Consider the following 19,677-nt stretch of genomic DNA (forward strand, 5'->3'; position numbering starts at 1 on the left):
TCAGCTAAAGTAGCTTGACTATCAGACACTCATTTCTTACTTGACACTAACTGCTAAACTTCTGAGAATATTTTGATAAAAGTGTTTTAATAATTCTAATTCATTCGGATGTATTTGTTTGTATACCCTCTACATGTTAAAAAAACATTTTTGACAAGATCAGTTAACAATTTACTGTGGATATACATTTATATTCATAGATATTTAGAAATACTACAACTAAGCACACCAAGCAACAGTGGTAACAAGAAAAACACCTCACATGAAATGGCTGGAAAAAAATATGCAAAACTAGTAAATACCACTCTTGGTTCAGAAACAAGCTATCATTCAGGCAACTTTTGCATTCAAACACATTTTGCTTTCATTCAAGTGACGTTTATTTTCTATTGAAAATATATACTTTGATTGAAGGAACCTTTTTTTGGGATTGACTAAGACATACACAAATCTACCTACAAATTTATCAACCTACAGTAGGTAAGTAAGAAATAAGTGTCTGAAAGTAGCCTGACTAGTCGTAGTAGCGAAAGAGAAAGCAGCCTCACTCAGCAAGGTTTTGCCCAACCCCCCCTCAGGTAAAGTAGCCTGACTGAGCCTGTTTCGCCCCAACCCCCTCTTCAGCTAAAGTAGCCTATCAGACACGTATTTCTTACTTGACACTAAACTGCTAAACTTCTGAGAATATTTTGATGAAAGTATTTTAATAATTCTAATTCATTCGGATGTATTTGTTTGAATACCCTCTACATGTTAAAAACATTTTTGAAAAGATCAGTTAACAATTTGCTGTGGATATACATTGATATACATAGATATTCAGAAATACTACAACTAAGCACACCAACCAACAGTGGTAACAAGAAAAGCACCTCACATGAAATGGCTGGGAAGAAAATATGCAAGACTAGTAAATACCACTCTTGGTTCAGAAACAAGCTATCATTCAGGTTTCATACAATGGTGTAAATATTACATTGAATTTGAAACCATATTTGAATTTGAAACAAAACTAAATTAAACTGAACTAGTGCTCCACATCTGTGTGCATGTGTTGTGGACCCTTCCGTTTGTTACAAGTGTTTGTTTTGTTTGCTTTGCTTAAATTCAATGAAACAAGCTTGACACATCCAAATAATACTTTAACAGCTGATGACCAGTATTATCTACTCTCAATGTGTTTTCTTCAGTCAGAAAAGTGATAGTTAAAAAAAATTAATCACGATAAAAAGTGCACTATTTAGGGGTGTACTAAATAAAAAATCGACACCATTTATTGTAATGCTTGTTCATTGTGTTTCTTCATTTGTAATGTTTGTTTTGTTTTTCAGTTTTGCTAAACGCACAAGTGCACTTAGTGCACTTTTTATCGTCGCTTTTGGTTACGTAACAACTGGCCGAACGGACTTATGACGTACGCGAGTGTAAAGAGGTGTCCCAATTCTTAGGGCTGATGTTTCAAGCCCTACACCTTACCCCTACTCCTTACCCCTACCCCTTATTGCTTCGTTTGAAGGGCCAAGGGGTGGGCCGAGGGGTAGAAATGAGATGGGCTCGGCTTGGGTGCGGATCCCAGGGTGTCCCAAAATGGGACACCCTTGGTAGTTTTAGGAAGCACCAAAACCCCTGGTGGTTCTAGTGTAAAGCAACATAGGATAACAATGACAAAACAACCCAAATTTAATTTCTGAAAGATTTATTTGTTCCCATGACACACAGTCCACCAGCAAAAACGAGGCGCTGCCAAATAAAGAAGTGTACAGGGGGAAAAAAATGTCTCATGTCTGTCAGAAATGTGGCCGATTGACTTGTGGCTCATGCTGTACGCCTTACCCAGTGATGTGTCAGGATTGTATACAGTACACTGTACAGTTTTTTGTTTTGCTCTAAATAAATCTTTCAGAGATTGAAATTCGGTTATTTTGTCTTTGTTATCCTATATTGGTTTAGGCTTAGAGTCTACATTATAAGCCTGCTGGAAATGGATTCAAGATGAAAAAAAAAAAAAAGGATTGCTAAAATATAGTTCAATATACTATGAAAGTCAACCTGTTCAGCTACACATCCACATTAGGTCTGTGGCATATTTACTGTAGCTAAATGCTTCATTCCCACATACATACACATTTGCTTTTTTTTTTTCTTTCTTTCTCTATGTAGAGATAGAAAAATACTCCGGTTTCCTCCCACATTCCTACGTGCATGCTAGGCTGATTGATCATTCCAAATTGTCCGTAGGCGTGAGTACCAACGACCACCATCAACGACCACAATAGATGTGCAAATTAGGATCAGATGATCCCTCTCTGGGCACAAAAGGTATATTCATCAACTGATCCCTCCTTGGGTTTTCTAGTGTTAATCAACATGAGTTCTGACCTCCTTGTTTGGAACACTTAGCATCTGGAGAGCCTGCTCCTGACAGTTGAGGCCGCAAAAGGCAAGAGAGGTGACAAAAAAAAAAAGATTGCCTGTGAATAGTGGCGCCCTGCACTCACTGTGAAGAGGCTCCTCAGCTGCTCTCGCACTTGAAAAGAGGCAAAGTACCAGCAAATTGAAGCATAATGAATTGGATTCTTTCTTCTGCACATACAAAATAGCCCTTTTCATTACAATAATAAAGAATTTCTGTTGAAAAAGTATTTTTTGTGAGCAGCGCATTGCAGTTTTCTTTAAAAGTGTCTGTCTTTTGTCATTTTTCTGCAGTAGTCTTAGCAGCATGACAACTCTCTGTGACTCTTCCTGTGCATCTGTTGCCAGGTGTGGCAGTGTGGCGGCAGTGTGGAGGTCCTGCCTTGCGCCCGCATCGCCCACATTGAGCGTGCTCATAAACCTTACACAGAGGACCTGACGGCTCATGTTCGACGCAACGCCCTTAGAGTCGCAGAGGTGTGGATGGATGAGTTCAAGAGTCATGTTTACATGGCCTGGAACATTCCTCAAGAGGTGAGTGAGTGTCTCCATAAGTGCCTGACACACCCTACAGCAGGGGTGTCCAAACTTTTTGCAAAGGGGGCCAGATTTGGTGTGGTAAAAATGTGGGGGGCCGACCTTGGCTGACGTCCTTTACGTAAAACAATATGTTTAAGCAAATCTTAGCAAGCCATTCTGTGTGTCACATTTGCTTTATCTTTTTTTTTTTAATTAATAATTTCAACAATCTCGCAACTAGCCTTTGTGACGTTCTCTTTGTGACTCTCGGGCTCTGCGAAATACTGCTGCTGAGAAATTAACTAGCTTCAATTTGCTTCAATTTCTCGCTGCCTATCTTCCCTCTAATCTTGTCGTACATGTCAGCGTGTCTTGTTTGGTAATATCGCCTCACATTAAACTATTCAAAAAACAGCGACTGTCTCTTTGCAAAGGAGGCAGACACAGTTGTTGCGTATTTTAGTGAAGAAATAGTCCAATTTCCACCTATTCTTGAAACGTCTGCCGTCGCAGTCAACTTTCTTTTTTTTGTTGATTGTCGCCATTTTAGAAAATTGGAAGTAAAGAGTCACACGGGGTAATGTTGCTTAGAGTGCTGCTGCCTTTTAGTGGGTAAATGAGGAGCAGCATTTAGTGTGTAAGCTACTTCATATGCTGGTAGCAGTACTGCTGACCAATTTATTAAGTCTGTGTGCAGGCCAGACGTTACTGATTTTATGACAGAGGCTGGGGGCCGGATGAAATTTGACCACGGGCCGCATTCGGCCCCCGGGCCGGACTTTGGACATGTCTGCCCTGCAGCAAAGGTGTTAAAATATCTTTTAGATTGTCATATACTACTGTATGTGTTTATACTAGCAGTGTGACAAAATATCAAAATGGTGAGCTATCTTGATACTTTGCTTCCCAAAAGGTTATCGATACACTCATGTCAAGAATCGAGATATAGTTTTAAGTATGTGTCAATGTTTAAAAATAAATTAATTAATCAGTAAAGAACCAACAAATTGCTACCAAAATCTTCCACCACAAATTTGTTTCAGTTAACTCTATTGCTGCCACTAACAGCACTCAATGCCAAATCCAATAAGACTGGGAAGGGCAAATGAGTGTTTGTTCATTCGAAACCAGAGCACTCACAGTCACTCTTTCCAATTTTCGGGGCATTTGCATGTAACTTTCTGTTAATTTTAGGGAATTTACAGGTCACTTCCCGTTATGTTTGAGTCACCGCCTATTCATTTGGTAGATTCCCAAGTCATTTCCTTTTCTGTAACCCGAAATCAACAGGGAGTGGCCCAAAATTACCTCGTTTCTTGGCACTGGCTGCCACTGACGGCCATAGAAGTGGGAATGCCCGTTTGAAGTGTGAGGGGTTCATTCACTGCCACCGTCCCAGTTCAAATGGATTGGACATGTACTAGTGATAAACTTATAGCAGAAGAATGAAGGTAGCTTGTTTTTCAGTTTATTTGTTGTTTTGTAGAATCTGCTAGAATGATTTCCTGACCAATATATCGATAATCGTTCTATCGCCATATTGTGAGATCATCGTTATCGTGAGCTATGTATCGTATCGGGAGATACCAAGAAGTTTCCACCCCTAGTTTATAGACAAGTTTCCGAGGTACTTCCACTTTACTTCCGCATTTCTGCTCGCGACTTCCATTTTACACTTTCTCTAACCAAAATAACAGTGGCGCTGGCGTGGAATTACTCTTCGAAATCCCTCAAAAAAGACAATTTGCAAATGCCGCATCCATCTGCCATCATCGCCACATGGGAGGACAACATGAAGAAATGGCTGAGTCTCCACAACCAAAATAGTTTTGTATTTTATTGATTTAATGTCAGTGGATGGAAACGCAATCACGGACCTGAAAAGTGCCGAAGCATCCTGTTGAATGTGTCCTCAAACATGAACATGGGAACTTTGTGTTTATGAAGGCAGATGTGGAACCAAGACACCACAAAGCAATAACAGGTACAAATATGTTTAATTTGACTACAATTCTGTGTTGCGCAACAGCTGAGACATCATTAGCTTTGCATTAGCTTCAACGATAAAAAAATGGAAAACACTCATCTACTACAAGTTATACACTGGCTTTTGACCCTAAATGAATAATTCGAGTGTTACACGTTTCTGGTTTGTTTGTTTGTTTACAGGTGGAAAACACTGTTAGGCAAAGGAAGACAACTTGATGTGCATCCCAACAACACTTTCGTTGATGGACATATATCGAGACTACGTGCATTCCACCTTGATGATGGAAGGCATGATCTATGCTCCACTTTTGTTAATATTTTTCTAATAATTTTATAAATTGTGATTTATTGACCTGTTTTGCACATGCACCAGTTGTTTTAAATAAAAGAAATGGAATCACGCTGTCCAAAAGTTTTATTGCGATCAATATCTGCAATAAAAAAGAATGGCGCACTATTTGTGTTTAAATGTACATGTGCAATAAGCTCAGAATACTGTACCATAACTATAACCTCACTAGATGAAAATTACCTAATAGTATTTCCTTGTAACAACAAAATTTGTGTCAGCCCTTCTGCATTTGGCAACTGTAAAAATGTAATTTCACCTCATTTTGGTCACTCAAATGGCCAGCGTATCAGTACTCCACACCCCATGTTAACAGGCTGCACAGATTGTTAGAATTTTGTCCACGAAGCATCAATGAAGTGATAAGAACAAACATGCAATCTTTTAGGTGGAGCCTTCAGCTTTAAAGGACATCCTTAACGTATTGTCTGCTCGATTTAAGGCATATGGCGAGGTTGAACCACACTGGCACTTTAAAGCTGGATGCGGTTCAAAACATTCCACTTCCAAGCATATACTGTATATAGGCGCTTCCAGAAGCTCACACAACCAAGCACAGCACAGAAGGTCCCCGACTCTCATCTACGTCGTGCTGAATCCGTTTTAGGAGATTCCGTGGGTTCCTCAGGTTTGATGTGGCAGTTTAAAAGTTTATCTACTTCAACTGCAATTCATGGTGTTCTGTCTAAACCGGAAGTCCAGAGCAATGTCAAAAATGGCGCCGCCCAATATTCTCTCAGGAGACTTGTCAATTGTTTTGTTTGGGGGAAAACTATCATCTATTATTGCTGCTTTTTGAGTACATCTGGTTGTTTACCTTCCAGTCAAGTACATACTTTATGTTGATGCAGGTTTTCGGAGTTCCATTTAGACACTGGTATTTCTTTGTTGTCTTCCCGACATCAATAGGCAACTACTAACCTTTAAATCTTTTTTTTTTTTTTTAAACATTCATGGATTTTCTCTATTTACTGCATGCATATCTAATGTAATTTCTCTTTTTCAAATTTTCCTTCACATGACAATATTATAAATTATACAAACAACAAAAACTTTGAGCCATTCTCATCAGCTGTTTAAAAGGGAAATTCAGGAGTAAAGTGGTTATGCTTCTAGACAGACCGGCAGAAGTAACAGTAAGTCAGTAAATAACACTGTCAGGGATAGCACTATACAATTCAAAGGTAACTAAATGAGATTTGAATGTGGTATATTTAAAGGGAATATGAAAAGTTGTTTTGCCTGGCGGCGAATGAGGCAAGGCAAGTTCGTGGCTACATCAGTGCAAATTGCCCATTTTTAATTTGCCTTCTTGCGTGTGTCGGCAAAATTACCAATTCACGGTCTTACCTGCATCCATTCAAATTCAAACCCCACTGACAGGTGGGGGCGGCATGGAGGACCCAAATGCAGGGAAACAAAGACAGGGAGGCGAGGCAGGGTGGTGGTGAACTTAAAGAATATTTTAATGATAACTACAAAAACAAAGTACAAACAAAAAACACCAAAACTTGCATAAACAGAGGATGCAGGAACATTAGGGGCTATGGACTGCAGAATTGACATGAAAAAGACCAGACCTTGGGATAAACATGAAAGCGACAATGACGCAACAAGGAGTTAACAGAAACTGGGAGCTTAAATACACAGACAAGGGGTAACAAGAGAATGAGGCACAGGTGGGTGACACAAGAGGCAGCGGATTGGTCAACACAAAAGGAGCAGGCCACAACAGGTGAAATCAATAAGTAATCAAAATGACCAGACACACAAGGGCAAAATCTTATCAAAACTCAACTCAGGGCATGACACCCACGAAAATAAAAATACCTATTACAGTTGGTTCGTTTTTTATTACTGTCAGATACGAGGTATTAACAGGCATACTAAGTGAGTAAACAGCAACTGTTGTCTTCAGGCATCCTGCTTATACTGCATGCACTAAGGTTATTCAAACATAAATTACAGAGTACTAACTTTGTCTTTTCATCCATACCAAGTCTTTGTTCTAGCTCATCCCAAAGGTGATTGATTTCTTCTGCACTAAACTCCTCCAAGCTTACCTTTCTGGACCTCGCGGTACACTCGGGCCGTCATCTAGAGTATAAAAAGAGCCCTCCCCTCTCCTAACATTGATAGATTAATTCAATGTTAAGTTAATGTATTTTTCTCTCTCCCTCTCCGGCAATCTGGAATTTCAGATAATAAAACAACTAACCCCAGAAAAGTGTTTATCTTTTGGTTATTCGCATTGTGTGTGTCATGTTTTGGTGACATGTTCGACCGCAAAGCAGCAACAGAGTTTACCGTTACAAAAAGTAGGGACAAAACTAACTAGGCAACGCATACAAAGTCACCATCACAAAATACCAAAAGAACATACTAATTAATCAGATTGAGAGACCAAAATAAATTGCAAAACCAACATATATTTAGGGAGACAAAATGCACATGAACAAACACCACCAACAAAAGAAGAAAGCAGAAGACGACAACATTAATGAACAAGGAAGACTGAATGAAAGCAAAGAACTACCTACAAAAAAATTGATGAGACAACGAGGAACAAGTAGATAAACTCAAGCAACCGAGAGGTTAGTTGATTGGTTAACACTAGGGACGAGCTGACGAGCACAAGTTGAAATGGAAACATAGTCAGCACACAAGAAACAACATGAGAAGATGAAACCCTCTTTCGGATCACACTTGTAATTTTTATATTCTACTGTGAATACAGTAGTATGAAAAAGCATCTGAACCTTTTGGAATTTCTCACATTTCTGCATAAAATCACCATCAAATTTGGTCTGATTTCTGTCAAAATCACACAGATGAAAAAATTGTCTGCTTTAACTAAAAATCACCAGAACACTTATAGATTTTCATATTTTAATGATGATAGTATGCAGACAATGACCAAAGGGGGAAAATAAGTAAGTGAACATTCACATTTAATATTTTGCCCCCCCCCCTTTGGCAGCAATAATTTCAACCAGATGCTTTCTGTAGCTGCAGATCAGTCTGACACATCGATCAGGACTAATCTTGGCCCATTCTTCTCTACAAAAGTGCTGTAGTTCAGTCAGATTCCTGGGATGTCTGGCATGAATCACTGTCTTTAGGTCATGCCACAGCATCTAATGGGGTTCAAGTCTGGACTTTGACTTGGCCACTCCAGAACGTGTATTTTCTTCTTCTGAAACCATTCTGAAGTTCATTTACTTCTGTGTTTTGGATCACTGTCTTGTTGCAGCACCCATCCTCTTTTTAGCTTTAACTGTCTGACAGACGGCCTCAGGTTTTTCTGCAAAACATCCTGATAAACCTTTGAATTCGTTCTTCCATTAAGGATTGCAAGTTGTCCAGGCCCTGAGGTAGCAAAATAGCCCCAAATCATAATGCTCCCTCCACCATGCTTCACAGTGGGGATGAGGTGTTGGTGTTGGTGAGCTGTTCCATTTTTCCTCCACACATGACGTTGTGTTTTACTCCCAAACAATTCAACTTTGGTTTCGTCAGTCCAGAAAATATTTTGCCAAAACTTCTATGGAGTTTCCAAGTGCCTTTACGCAAACATTAAACGAGCATCAATGTTTTAACAATGTTTTTTTTAGACGGCTGTTGCTTCCTCCGTGGAGTCCTCCCATGAGCACAATTCTTAGCCATAGTTTTACATATAGTTATATATTGGACTGTGGCAGTGATTTCTGTAAGTCTTTAGCAGACACTCTAGGGTTCTTTTTTACCTCTCTGAGTATTCTGCACTGAACTCTTGGCGTCATCTTTGTTGAACGGCCACTCCTTGGGAAAGAAGCAACAGTGCCAAACTCTTTCCATTTGTAGACAAATTCTCTGACGGTCGATAGATGAACATCCAGACTTTTAGAGATGGTTTTGTATCCTTTCTCAGCTTTAAACAGATCAGCATTCCTTGATCATTGGTGTTCAGACAGCTCTTTTGACCAAGCCATGATGCACATCAGACAATGCTTCTCATCAAGACATTTCATACCCGGTGTGTGTTGTATAGTGGGCAGGGCAGCTTTAAACCACTCATCAGTGATTGGGCACACACCTGACTTCAAATGTTTGGTAAAAAATAGTTTAAATTGCTCTTTAGGTCTCCTTAGGCAGAGGGTTCACTTACTTATTTCCCCCCTTCTGTCATTGTTTGCATACTTTCTTCTTTGGAATATGAAAATCTATAAATGTTTGGTTGGCTCTAGTTAAAGCCGACACTGTATTTTCATCTGTGTAATTTTGACAAATATCAGATCACACTTGATGGTGATTTTATGCAGAAATGTGAGAAATTCCAAAAGGTTCTGATGCTTTTTCATACCACTGTATTCATAGTAGATAGAGATGTCCCGATCGATCGGCGTCCCGATCGATCGGCATCCCGATCGCGATCACGTCATTTTCAAAGTATCGGAATCGGCAAAAAAATATCGGCAAAAAAAAAAATATATATATATATGTATTTTAATTAACTCGTTTTCTAATTGTATTTAACGTTACAGACATAATATGTTACACTCATCCAGAGTCTTTAGTTTAGGCTTAAGGTAGGGTTATCAAAAATATCCCTATAACGGCGGCAATTAATTAATTTAAAAATGTGTCACGTTAAAATATTTGATGCAATTAATGTATGCACTGCACGACTCTCTCACTCGTTGTCGCGCTCAATCTGTAATGACGTCGTTTTACCTATATAGAGAGATAGGCAGCGCAATATGAGTAGAGTGAATTTTGGCAGCCTTTGGAGCCATTTTTTTATTGGCTAAAGCCTTGCAATCCCTCTCCCTATGAATAGAATTATCATAGGAAGCAATGTGGGGAAGTAAGGTGGCAATTGATCTTTGTCTTATCACCTTAAGTTATTTCCCAACGCAGAGAAGATATATCAATTGCTAGCACGACGCACAGTCATGGTTCCACTTCCCATCATGCATTTGGGATGGCCACAGTATCATTTACTGAAAGCTCAACAAATACACTAGATGGCAATATTTATACAAAGTCACAAGTCTTTCTATCCGTGGATCCCTCTCACAGAAAGAATGTTAATAATGTAAATGCCATCTTGAGGATTTATTGTCATAATAAACAAATACAGTTCTTATGTACTTTATGTTGAATGTATACATTCGTCCGAGTTTTATTCATTTTTTTCTTAATGCATTGCCAAAATGTATATGATCGGGAAAATTTATTGGGAATGATTGGAATTGAATCGGGAGCAAAAAAAGCAATCAGATCGGGAAATATCGGGATCGGCAGATACTCAAAACTAAAACTATCAGGATCGGATCGGAGCAAAAAAACATGATCGGAACAACCCTAATAGTAGAATATAAAAATTTTAAAATTGGCTTTTTTTCAAATCACTTCAAGCAGAGAACTGTACTGTACCCAATTTATGAGTACCTACTCAGAGTAAAATAATTCCTGTAGGAAAAATGTGTTATAGATCCAAATGAATAAGCATCCTAAGGGAGCTTGGTGATTTAGGTCAACACTGCAGCCATCCCACCTCGATCCCTACCATCTTCTCCAATTTCACGCAGATAATAGTTGGGCACCTTGTAACCATGGCATAAGGGTGTGATGTGGGTATTCACAAGGCTCACGGCACGATTCCTGGGCCTGGACTCCTCTGGTTGGCTGGCTGCGGGGGATGAGCAACACTGTCTGGGTGGCTGGCTGGCTACCTCTGTCCTGTCCTATTGATTAGTTGTTGCATCCCTTCCTCACAGTGTGTACCTCTCCTTTACAGATAAGAACTTGACTCCCATGAAATATTATAGCCGTTTTTTGCTGTTGTCCAGTTGTTTTAGCCCTAAATTTTGTCCTCTCACAAACATTGTTCCATCTCACAGCATAAACAGCAACAGAGTAAGTATCGAGAATGGTCCTATTCAAAAGAAAAGCATTAAAAGGCAGACAGATCCACCAACAACTTGTCTGATTATACAGCTGAATAGGACAAAAAAAGTCAATTTCCTGAGCTGGCTTGTCTTTGATTTTAGAGGTTTCCCTAAACAGTATAGTTCTTAGGGGGATGGGATTGTCTTCAAAGGGAATTAACAGATAAATGTTTTTCTTCTCTTGAATTGAATGTGAAGAATAATTAGATCAACTCAAGATGTCTTATGTTAATTGTATTATCCCTTCGGGGCTTCTGTATATTCTGTTGAATAGATGAACATCTGTAGGCAATTTATTCAGTCAATAATGAGGCATTTAACTTGGGCTGTACTCACTAAGCATGAAATTTAGCTGCGGCCCAAAGAATAAAGCACGGCGGGCAACTCAGATAGTGAAAACCAACAGCATGATTCACTTTTAGATGTTTTTGGCCACCCGATAACCTTTGGCATTGTGCTTTGAATGCATTTTTGAATGAGACATAAAGATAAGCATCGCTAGTGATGAAACGAGATCGACCACCGACTGAGCCAATAAAAACGCTGAGTGTGGAAATGTGGCACGAACAGGAAATTTCCAATGAGGTTTTTTTGCAACCGCAACAGACGGCCGTGCAGCGATTTACATCCTCGTCAATTGTGCCTAATCAATGTTTTGCTTTCTATGCGTTTTGAATTCAGGACTCAGGCATTGACATTGGAGACATCACAGAAAGGAAGGCTCTGAGGAAGAGGCTACAGTGTAAAACCTTCAGATGGTACCTAGTCAACATCTACCCTGAGATGAGGATGTACAGCGAAACTGTCGCATACGGCGTAGTAAGCAATTCCAATTTTTCTATACCTCATTTATGTAGTCGGTCTGTATGTGTGTCTGCACTTTTTGTGGTAAAATATCCATTCTTAAGTATCCCTCATCCAAACTGCTGCATATTCTGAAATTAAATTAGTTCACTGCCGCCACTGCAGCATTTGTATCGCCTATTTTTGCTTGCAAGTCAAAGCAAAACAAAATCAATGAATGTGCTTGATTGATGATCTGTCTCCTATCTTGTGACCAGAGATGGAGAAATTTGATCAAAAAACACAGCAGGTATTTTTAAACTCGTTAATGTCTTCACGTTATATATTAATTTTGCAACTCATTTAATTAATAATTGACTCTTTATGAAAAACACAAAATTGTCCAGCTCTGAATGCTTGAATAATAGTGTAGTTTGCAAAAATAAGCAGATCTTTTTTTCTTTTTAAAATAAAGCTAATTTTTATTTGTACAACAGTGACTGAACCAGAAAGTAGCTTCTAAATAACAACCATACAGAAAAACACTACAAATTATAGAAACTGCCTCATTTTGGTGTTGGTTGAGAATTAAACTCACACTGCCTCCATAAAAGGCAGCAGTACTGTATTTACCGCCTCTGCAAACCCAGCAGTCTTCTGCTAACCTCAGGGCCAAAAGCTGCTTTTGCTCACGGTTCAACCTTGGCGGATGTCAGGTGAATGCCATTCTAGTTTAAACTGCAGATAATGCTAATCCAACAGGAAGACTTTCCTGCAGAATTATATTAGTTGAGAGAACACACACAGCTACCTAGACATATGCTGGCTGTGTTTATACTGGCCCAAGCTGCAATGTCTCTATGCTCTCACATCTCATCTGAGATGCTCCCTAATGCACAGTGACAGTCGAAGCGCACTATTACAGCCCCCTGTTGTAAGGGTGATTTGTCCTGTACAAACTGACAAACGGCAGCTGGAAACCAAGGAAACAGGCCGGCCTTATTAGATTAATTCATGTCTGCAGACCTCATTATACTATATTTGCTACATGTATTTGATGTGCTCGTCAGTGGCGGTGGGTTGCCCTTGTATAAGTGAGGGCAATAAATGAAAGCCACAATAATTTGAGCAACAGAACATTACAGCAAGTTATGTTACATTGTTTAGGCTACCGTATAGTTATCTTAATTGTTAGTATGTTCTCCTGACAGACATGGTATTAGTGTAATGTACTATATTTGTTCTTGGTCAATGATACAATAACCACCAACCCCACCAGTCCCCCAAAAAATTGGACTTACCGTAATTTCCGGAATATAATGCGCACTTTTTTTTCCCAAAATGGACTAATAAAATCATTGGTGCGCGTTATACACAGGTACAGGGACGGAGACGGAAAGATTCATCATGATTCATGTTCCAGTGTCAGCATGGACCAGCACAATATTATCTGATCCGAACGACAGTGATATAATAATCAACTTTCATGTTGTAAATAATTGCTTTCATGATGATATTTTTCACATCTAATAAAATTAAAATGCTTTTGTGTCTATTACCGGTATTTATCGGTACATTTTTCTTACCATGTTGTCGCAACATGCCGACTTGTCACGGCCATGTTGTCTTGAAGAGAACGTATATGGCGATCCGTTTTGTATAAATGTTGACCGTGTGGCGAGCTAGGACAGGAGTCTGAGGAGTAGTGTCGAACCACGGAGCATAGACTTCATAACCTATTGACATGACACGGGAAATGGGGCCGATTCATAGGGGGCCTAGTTTTAAAAACTTGAAATTCAAATATTTACAAAACCAAAGCTGCTACAGACCTAAAACCAAAACAGGAACCTACCTTAGCCATATATGAGTCTCCATGAGCAGCGGCATCAAAAAATTCAAAGTTGTTCCTTTATAAAATCCCGATTAATTATTTTTTATATAACACAACCTAAAATGGCTATAAAGTCTCTTGGGGCACAAAAATCACAAAATACAGAGATAATCTCCTATATTTTAAGGATCAATAGCAATATTTGACATATCATATAAGTTTTTGACCAAAATAGCAACTTTTTATTCACTGCAAGTTTTCAATAGCAAATACAGTGGGGCAAATAAGTATTTAGTCAACCAATAATTGGCCTGTAATTGACCAGAAGGTTAATTTAATTGCAAATCATGGTGGAAAATAAGTATTTGGTCAATACCAAAAGTTCATCTCAATCCTTTGTTATGTACCCTTTGTTGGCAAGAACGGAGGCCAAACGTTTTCTGTAACTCTTCACAAGCTTTTCACACGCTGTTGCTGGTATTTTGGCCCATTCCTCCATGCAAAACTGTGTTGCCCAATGACAGCCCCAAAATATCACTGCTCTAGAGGAGATCTGCATGGAGAAATGGGCCAAAATACCAGCAACAGTGTGTGAAAAGCTTGTGAAGAGTTACAGAAAACGTTTGGTCTCCGTTATTGCCAACAAAGGGTACATAACAAAGTATTGAGATGAACTTTAAGTATAGGCCGAATATTTATTTTCCACCATGATTTGCAAAAGAATTCTTTAAAAATCAAACAATGTGATTTTCTTGTTTTTTTTCCACATTCTGTCTCTCATGTTTGAGGTTAACCCATGTTGACAATTACAGGCCTCGCTAATATTTTCAAGTGGGATAACTTGCACAATTAGTGGTTGACTAAATACTTATTTGCCCCACTGTAAATCACTCAATTTAACATCAGAAACTCAATACTTGAGGGAAACTTGCAGAATACATTATAAATAATATGTAAATAGATTATTATAAACTCTATATTCAATCACAAATTATTATAGAATAGAATTGCCCTTTATTATCATTTTACACTATATACTGTTAGCGAATGAGGCTAGTGGCCGCCTGGCGTAAAAGAGGCTTTTCTGGCAAAAATTATTGTGAATAAATGTTTAAATCCCTGAATTCTTCATAGATATGGACGTAAAACAGTCCTGATTTTTGGTTAAAAGCAAAGAAACCGTGCAGTTAGCATTTATTTTACATACTGTATATTGACGAAGTACAATGTCTAATGTCGCTATGTTAGCGAATGAGGCTAGCGGCTGCCTGGCGTAAACAGAGCTTTTATGGCAAAAATTCTTGTGAATAAATGCTTAAATCCCTTAATTCTCTATAGATATGGACGTAAAACAGTCTCGATTCTTGGTTAAAAGTAAATTATGAGGCTAGTCAGTTACGAAAATTAGCCACCTCCACGTGTAAACAAAGAAGAAAATTCCTGCGGATAAATGCTTCAATCACGCTTGCATGGTACGAAAAATATAATATTTACCTTGAATCCTCAAACAAATCACTCCTGAGACAATCCTTCCTGTTTGTATGCGGTACAGCTTTCATAGTTAAACCCAATCGTAAGTAAGTCCAAGCTTGAATCCGACATGAGCGTGTGCTGTCTTCGGCTATTACTAAATGAAGCTCGCCCCCCTCTGACAAGGCGTTGCCGAAGAATGACGAATAGTAATGATGTCTATGCACGGAGTCAAGCTGCATTGTTTTATTGACACTGAAACTTACAAAGTAACACTGTACGTCTTGCATGCTGTGGCGGGAGACGTTTACTTCCGGCTGTTCCCTCAACTAAACTCTTCCCCCCGGGAACTACACAACTTGCCAACATTAGTTCCGCAGGTGAATTCTGTTAAAACTCGCTACAACTGCTTACTTTATAAAAGTTCGAGACACGAGACTTGTATTTATTGGTGCTAAAATTAGGATGCGTATTATACATGAGTACGAGAATTTTCTCTATATTTCGGGTGGCGTTATACACGGGTTCGTGTTATATTTGGGTAATTACGGTATTCTACAGTGTGACTTTTCTTTGTCTCTTCATTATACATTTTTTGTCTAGTGCGACTTGCAGTCGAAAAAATACGATTCTTCAAAGTTTGTACACTATCATCTGTCAGTTTTCAAATTTCATCAAAAGTTGTCTCCACAGGTGTCCACCATTGCTGTTTTTTTACCATACGAAACTTGAAAGGTTTACATTTAAGCTCTCTTGAAAGACCTTGTGCTGCCTGTGGCTGTACTGATTAGAACATAAAGTAAATGTCTACAGCCAGTGGGGAGTGGAATCATCCCTGGCAGTGTTCCACTACTGTTCACTCTGCACTCTCAAAGCACCATTCTTGGAGCTCCTTGTGGCGCACCAATCAGGCAGACCATGCTCTAATAACTCTGTGACAAGAGCATAGGTAATGCTGCAGTGTTTGCATTTTTATGAAGCAAAAATCCAAATTCGAACATTATGACTCACATTCTCTTGTATATGCTGTATAATACATTCCTATTTTATATTTTTGTGTATTTGACCTTTCTTAAGCAATTGATTAGCAGAGTACAGTGATACCTCGCTACTTCGCGTTTCAAACTTCCTGCCCTCAGTCCATCGTGGATTTTTTTTCCCAACTGAAAAATAAATAAATGGAGTATTTTATAGAGCTGTCCCGATCATGTAGTCTTTTTTACTCTCGCTCCTGCCAATTTTCTTGATCAAGCAGTGCACTGGCATTCCTTATTAAAGTTAATGATGATTGACAGACTTTAAGGTTTGATCCTGCCAGAGCCGCAAAGTTCAAAGCGCCGCATGTGTCAATCGTCGTTTACCTTGTTAAACAGTTGCACTGGCAACTCATTGTGTGTAAGCGAGCAGCTTGATCAGATTTCAGTGGACTCACTCAATGAAGCCTTTAATAAAGACAAGCATTTTTCTCCTTTATTCTTGCTTTTAATTCAGTGAGACAGTAAAATGTTTAAAACTTGTTATAATGATTACATTTGAAGTGCTTAAAAAACATTAAAATATTTATATGCATTAAAAAAAAATTAATATCTCTTTCCAATGCTAAATCTGAAAAGATACAATGAACGCGTTAAAAAAAAAAATTTTTTTTTTTTTTTTTTTTTTTTTTTTTTTGTTGGTTTTGGGTGGGTGGGGCCCTACTTTGCGGTTTTTCACTTATCGCAGTGGGTTTTTGTTTACTCCTGTCATTTGACTCTAAAAGAAGAGTACTTAAGGTGAATAGAATTTTTGCCTATTCCACCCACCTGCTGCCATACTCGCTAATTTGTGTGTTCACGTGTCTGTCTTACAGCTAAAAAATTCTCTGAAGAATGATGTGTGTCTGGATCAGGGACCTGACAATGACAACGTCCCCATCATGTACCTCTGTCACGGAATGACACCGCAGGTTCATGCTCTTTTCTCATTTTTTGTTCAAACCGTGTCGCTTAGCTGTTGCTTTGCCTGTTTGAAGCCTAATTGGACTGTTCGTTTCAGGATAGGTCAGCCTAAATAACAGTGACTCGAAATGTCCTCAAATGTTAGCACAGCTTTATTCTCATCTGTGTTTGCCAACCTCATCAAGTTGCTATTGATCCCTTCATCCTTCTTTGTCTGAGCTGATTGTTTTAACCTTGCTGGGACACTTGCAAACCTTTTTGGTCCTAACTACTCTGGCTTTATACCAAACCAATCGATTGCATCATGTTGCCATTCTAAATCTGTAATTATGAAAGTGTGTAACAAACTTTTTTCTGCTTTGCAGCTCAACTGTTTAATTTACCTTTTCACATCATTTGGAAAGCATTTTTTTCACCACAGCAAAATATCTTAATTGTAGAAGTATATCACAGTTGTGCCTCATTTGTGAGCTAGCTACTAACATGCAGCTATCTTACCGTACTCAGTTTGACAAATTTTCCATACTAGTAAGACACTTAAACGTGTGATAAGTTGGATCAAATAGGTTGCTGAATTAGAACACTAAGAAAATGTTAATGTATGGCAATAGAATATATTCTATGTATGAGCAGCAGATTTAAATCCAGTTTAGACAGTGAGCGCATTGTAAATCATCAAACCCAAACTCCCTACCATATTTAAATGCAAAGCCTTTTTCTTTTTGAACGGAGATTATTTCCCCACTAAATTCTCAGATGATCAGAATCGCTAGGCTAAATGCAGGAAAGCCGATTCCCTTAAAAAACGGCCGTTTAGAAGGATTAAATATTTATGCTTACTCCGAATCAGTCATGTCTTTTGTGTTGTCTCCGCTCTTTGTATTCCTGCATTCAGCAGTGAATTAAAATCAGGTATGTTAAATGGGTAGGTTTTTATTCTTTCAAAGTTGTTCTCATGCGCCAAAGCATTGAGAATTCTTACAAGGAAGTAGCGCAATCCTATTCCAAATATAATTCAAAACTTACTCAGTCAGTTTCTCATTAAAACCAAGTTTTTATGTTCTTATAGAATGTGTACTACACCAGTAATCAGCAGCTCCTGGTCGGTCTCCTCAGTCCTACGGTTGATGACGACGACAACAAGTGCCTGGTGGATGTGAACAGCAGGCCACGCCTCATCGAGTGTGGCTACGCAACAGCCAAACGCATGAAACTGCACTGGCTCTTCACTCAGGTGACAACAAATGTTCAGCTGGGACCTCCGTTAAGGACCTGATTCACCAAGATCACAAGTTGGTGCCGTGTTGGCCTATTGCCCATGAACAGGCTCGCCAGACAAGGCACAAAACCATGTTCCATTTCATGTAACTTCAAATAAAGTTGAAAGTAATTTTTATCATAGATGTTATGGCATGACACCTTCTTGTGACTGGTCAAGTCAGCCCATCAATCAGTAGCCTGAAAGACTAAATTGTAGAGCTAGGATATCCGGAATTCCTTGTTTCCAACACACATGGCCAATAAAGATGACTCATTAATACATTCTCATGTTTTTTTATTTTTTTCAGGGAGGATCCATTCAAAACAAGAAATCAAGGAGATGTCTGGAGCTCGTAGCAAACAGTGACAATGAGTTTGGTTACCAACTGGCTTTGCAGAAATGCACTGGACAGAAGTGGTTCATCACAAACATGATGTATAGCAATTCCCCATGAGCACACCTGACTAAGTATGGAGTTTGTGGTCGGTATTCATGTGTGTAATTCTGCATTCCAGACAAGTTCTTGGAAATGGCTGACTTCATAACATTCTGGAATGCAGCAAATACACCAAATCGGAGTGGGTTATGGAGAATTTTTATCCAGTAGGTGCACCATGATGTCTTTGATGCTCAATAATATTGCGAATGTTTAAAAAAAAAAATGCTAATGGACTGATGAGCCGCTGATTTTTCAATTGATATTTTTATGACAAGTTGGTCTACTTTGCATATTTAATGATACAGTCATATTTTCATTGACTGGATAAGGTACTTGGCTTAAAGATTTTAGGGGGCTTTCTTACGGCTACTGTGTAGCAGTCTATTCCTGCTGTCAGTATTTTATTTCACAGTCTCAGGTTTATTTTGTGAATTAGCTGTATAGCAAGTGGAACAAAAGAAAAAAGTGTTGATTTTGTAATTGTTAATAACCTGAATATTTGTTATACTGTATATAACAGTGAATAAAACAGTTTAAACCATAATTTGCGTGTGCCTTTATACTAAAGACAATGTATTTTCAGCTCATTGTCCTTAATTTTTTTTAAATACAACACATGCCAAAAGCCACTTAAAAAGTGATAACCAAAACAGAGACTTACAAAAATGTAAGCTCTTGCAGGACAATGAAAAAAGTATTGACAAGTCAAAATCTGCTTTCAGGATCTCTCTTGCAATCCAAGCTTTAGAGC

General features: G+C 38.7%; 1 protein-coding gene across 3 annotated transcripts in view; it reads left to right on the forward strand.

Annotated features, from left to right (window-relative positions):
* The window catches only part of galnt18b (UDP-N-acetyl-alpha-D-galactosamine:polypeptide N-acetylgalactosaminyltransferase 18b), a 121,692-nt gene extending 102,276 nt beyond the window's left edge, over positions 1–19,416 (forward strand). For all 3 annotated transcript variants that reach the window (XM_057834201.1, XM_057834216.1, XM_057834210.1), the window contains exons 7-11: positions 2,761–2,946; positions 11,884–12,021; positions 17,139–17,234; positions 18,296–18,460; positions 18,795–19,416. In XM_057834201.1, coding sequence (XP_057690184.1) covers positions 2,761–2,946; positions 11,884–12,021; positions 17,139–17,234; positions 18,296–18,460; positions 18,795–18,941 — 732 coding nt within the window. In that variant the 3' untranslated portion in view covers positions 18,942–19,416. The remainder of the gene's footprint in view (positions 1–2,760; positions 2,947–11,883; positions 12,022–17,138; positions 17,235–18,295; positions 18,461–18,794) is intronic.
* Positions 19,417–19,677: the final 261 nt, after the last annotated feature.

Source organism: Corythoichthys intestinalis, chromosome 1 (assembly GCF_030265065.1).
Source record: "Corythoichthys intestinalis isolate RoL2023-P3 chromosome 1, ASM3026506v1, whole genome shotgun sequence".
NCBI lineage: Eukaryota > Metazoa > Chordata > Actinopteri > Syngnathiformes > Syngnathidae > Corythoichthys > Corythoichthys intestinalis.